The 3,094-nt window shown below is 65.8% G+C and overlaps 1 protein-coding gene across 1 annotated transcript in view; it reads right to left on the reverse strand.

Annotated features, from left to right (window-relative positions):
• Nucleotides 1-1,130, reverse strand: part of EMIHUDRAFT_460651 (hypothetical protein) — a gene marked incomplete at its 3' end in the record, with an annotated part of 2,275 nt that extends 1,145 nt beyond the window's left edge. Inside the window, exons 1-3 of the mRNA XM_005785200.1 lie at nt 1,089-1,130; nt 637-777; nt 23-550 (exon numbers count right to left, since the gene is read on the reverse strand). Of these exons, the coding sequence (XP_005785257.1) occupies nt 23-550; nt 637-771 (663 nt within the window). The 5' untranslated portion in view covers nt 772-777; nt 1,089-1,130. The remainder of the gene's footprint in view (nt 1-22; nt 551-636; nt 778-1,088) is intronic.
• Nucleotides 1,131-3,094: the final 1,964 nt, after the last annotated feature.

The following is a 3,094-nucleotide window of genomic DNA, read 5'->3' on the forward strand; positions in this document are numbered from 1 at the left end:
CCTCGGGGTTCCATGCGATGACTGAGTTGCGCTGCCCGCGGTTCGCCGAGTTGGTGAAGTTGATGACCGGCTTCTTGAGCTTGAGGTCCCACACGACGGAGAGGCCGTTGTGCGACGTCGACGCGAGGATGTGCGTCACCCTGCGGTTCCACGCGACGCAAGAGATGTCGGCGCCGGGGCCGGGCGACTTTGCGCCCGGCGAGACGACGCGCGGCGTCGACGGATTCGTCAGGTCGGTGATGAAGACCTCCGACTCGGCCGCGCCCGAGGCGAGCAGCTCCGGCACGGCCGGGTTGAACTCGAGCCCGCGCACGGGCCCCGAGTGGGAGTCGATCGTCGCAACCACGGGGGCGTCGTGGCGGCTGATGAGCCGGCCGGGGTCGACGATCTGCACGCTGCCGTTGGCCGTGCCGGCCGCCAGCAGCCCGTACGGCAGCGAGCCGTCCGCCACGCCCTTGGTGCCCCACGTCAGCCGGCTGAAGCGGTCGTTGCACGCGAGCGAGCCGACCAGCGGCAGCTCGGCGCCGCCCTGCAGGTCGAGCGAGAAGACCTGCCGGATGTGGGAGGGGAGGAGGTGTGCGTGCGGGCGTCGAGCGGAGTCGCAGCGCTGAGACCGGCGCTGCAGGCGTCACGCACATCGAGGTGCGAAGTGGAGTCAAACGTGTCCGATATGGCGCCCGCGACGGTGCCCGCCGCCAGCAAGCCAGAGTGCTCGTTGGAGGACGACCACGCCACCGTGGCGGAGCGCGGGATGCTTCCGACCTTGGGCATTTCCGCCTGCAAGGGGCAGAGGCGCTGTGTCTGCGCAGAATCGGCTCGCGCGCCGCGGCGCGCGCCGACATTCCCGCGCGCGTGACGCCGCGTGTGGCGCGTCAGCGCGGACTTTGCGCTGTGGGGTCCGACGAGAATGGCGCGCGGCGGAGCTGGCAAAAGCCGTGTGTCTGGGCTTTCTGCGTGTCGGCGGCGCTCGCGCCGCTGAGGCGGCTGCTGCGAGCGCGGCAAAGGCGGGAGCCGAGCGCGAGTCGGCGCCGCAGCGCTGTGCGTGTCGCGGAGGGCTAGTACGGGCTGCGGCTGGGCGTGGTGCGCGCCGGCAAGACAGCGCGGTCGGCGAAGTGGCGCCGGAGCAGCAGTAAACAAAGATAAGCGTCACTGCGAGAAAAGAAATTTTCCGTTTTGCAGCAAGAGGCTGTACGCAAGGTCTGCGGCGCGCTCGGCATGAGGGAGCAGTTCGAGGCGGCGATGGCGGCGGGGGAGCTGCTCGAGATGCTCGAGAGCTTGCCGCGAGGGGCGGTCGAGGCCTCCGTTCGGCTGATGCGCGGTTACAACCGCACGGGCGAGTGGCCAGAGCCCATTCTCACCAGCCCTGCCCCGCAGCGCGGCCGCTCGCCAAGCCCCGTCGATGAGTGGTCAGATGGATACTTAGTGCCCGAGAGTGAGGGGTCCGGGGGGGAGCACAAACATAGGACGCCCAGCCTTGCCCTCGACAAAATACCAACGACAAGTCCCACAATAAGACCTGTCTTGCTGCTTGTCTCTGATTGCTCAATCGCTGGATTGGTAGGCAAAGGCGGGGCAAGCTGAATATCGACGGCCACGAGCTCGACCTGCCGAAGCTGCGCCGCACCGACCCGGTCGAGTCCCTGTCCCTCGAGCCCTGTTCACGCGCGCTTGTTGTTTGACCGCTGCCAAAAGGCCCACCGTAAAGGGACGGTAGCTGCGAATCATGATCAGTTCTAATGAAGTACCGGGGCCCAACGGATAGACGAATCCGGGGCACCCTCCGCTCGAAACCCTGGCTAGGGCCCTGTTCACGCGCGCGCGAGACGTGCAGACAGGGTTGCCAGGTGAGAGCGAATGGCGCGGTTCACGCCTCGCACAACAGAGAGAGAGATGCGCTCTGGATGGTGGGACATAAAAGAGAGCGAGTACTTGGGCGAGTAGGCCGTGCGGTCAACGCTGCCGCGCGCGACTTTGCGCGCGAGGCGGCGCAGCTTGAGAACGGCGGTGGGCGAGAAGCCGCCGCCGAACGTCTCGTGGAGCAGCAGGTTGAAGTTGTTGCGCTTGACAAAGATCGCGTCGTGGTAGAAACCGCGATGCGCCTTGACGTAGCACGTGTTGTGCGGCCAACAAAAGAGAGAATCTCTCTCTCCAACAAACAAACGAAGCGCGCCGTCTGCCTTCCTAAACAGAAAACGCAGTGCTCTTGCGTTACGGCGGAAGTGATCTAATCACCCGAATGCCACGTTCGGATCGCTTCTCATCGCAAACCCTGTCAGCAGTTCACCCTCGGGTTGAAGGTAAACAAAAGCGTGACTCGTGATTGAAGCGGCGGCGCAGCGCGACGCTGTTGAGCACCTCGACACTGTGAGCACCATTCTGTTGAGCAATTTGCTGCTGGCTGTTCCACAGCAGCGGACCGGCATGCTCACCATGTTGCTCGCTCCTCTCGGCATCTCCTCGTTTCCGTCCTCGCCGCCTCCCTTCGCCCCGCCGCCGGCCTCGCCGTCGCCACCGCTGCCGCCGCCGCCGCCGCTGATCCCCGGTGGAGCCCACGGCGCAGCGGCGCTGTGCGGCTACCTCGAGGCGGTGCCGTACCCAGGATGGGAATCGTACTCGGGCGTGCAGCTGCACGACACTCGATACAACCTCTCGAGCCCAAGGGCCATCGAGGCTGGCTGTGCAGCCTACGACGCCGGGGCTGCGGAGATGGTGATCGCGAACTGCAACACCAACGGCGACGGCTCGGTCTTCGTGTACCGTGCGTCGAAGGATGCCTACTGCGTGGACCCGAACGTGCCGTCGCCGCCGCCGCCTATGGTGCCGCCGTCTGGGGCAAACGCGCTTGGGCCTGATTATGAACGCGGGCTTCTGGTGGTGCGCACGTTGTGCCGCACTCTCAACCCACACCCCCGTCCTTCTTGACCTCCCACACACCCACTCATAGCCTTCTTTCTCCCTTCCCACCAACCCTCACCCTCTCAGCGCCCTGCACACACAGTGCGCGGCCATGTTCGGCATTCTCGCAACCATGGCAGGTGCGCGTGCTGCTGACGGACCTCGACGAGGATTACTTCGCGCGGCGTGGCTTCAGCGA

The sequence above is a fragment of the Emiliania huxleyi genome (genome assembly GCF_000372725.1).
Source record: "Emiliania huxleyi CCMP1516 chromosome Unknown EMIHUscaffold_1627, whole genome shotgun sequence".
In the NCBI taxonomy this organism is placed as follows: Eukaryota; Haptophyta; order Isochrysidales; family Noelaerhabdaceae; genus Emiliania; species Emiliania huxleyi.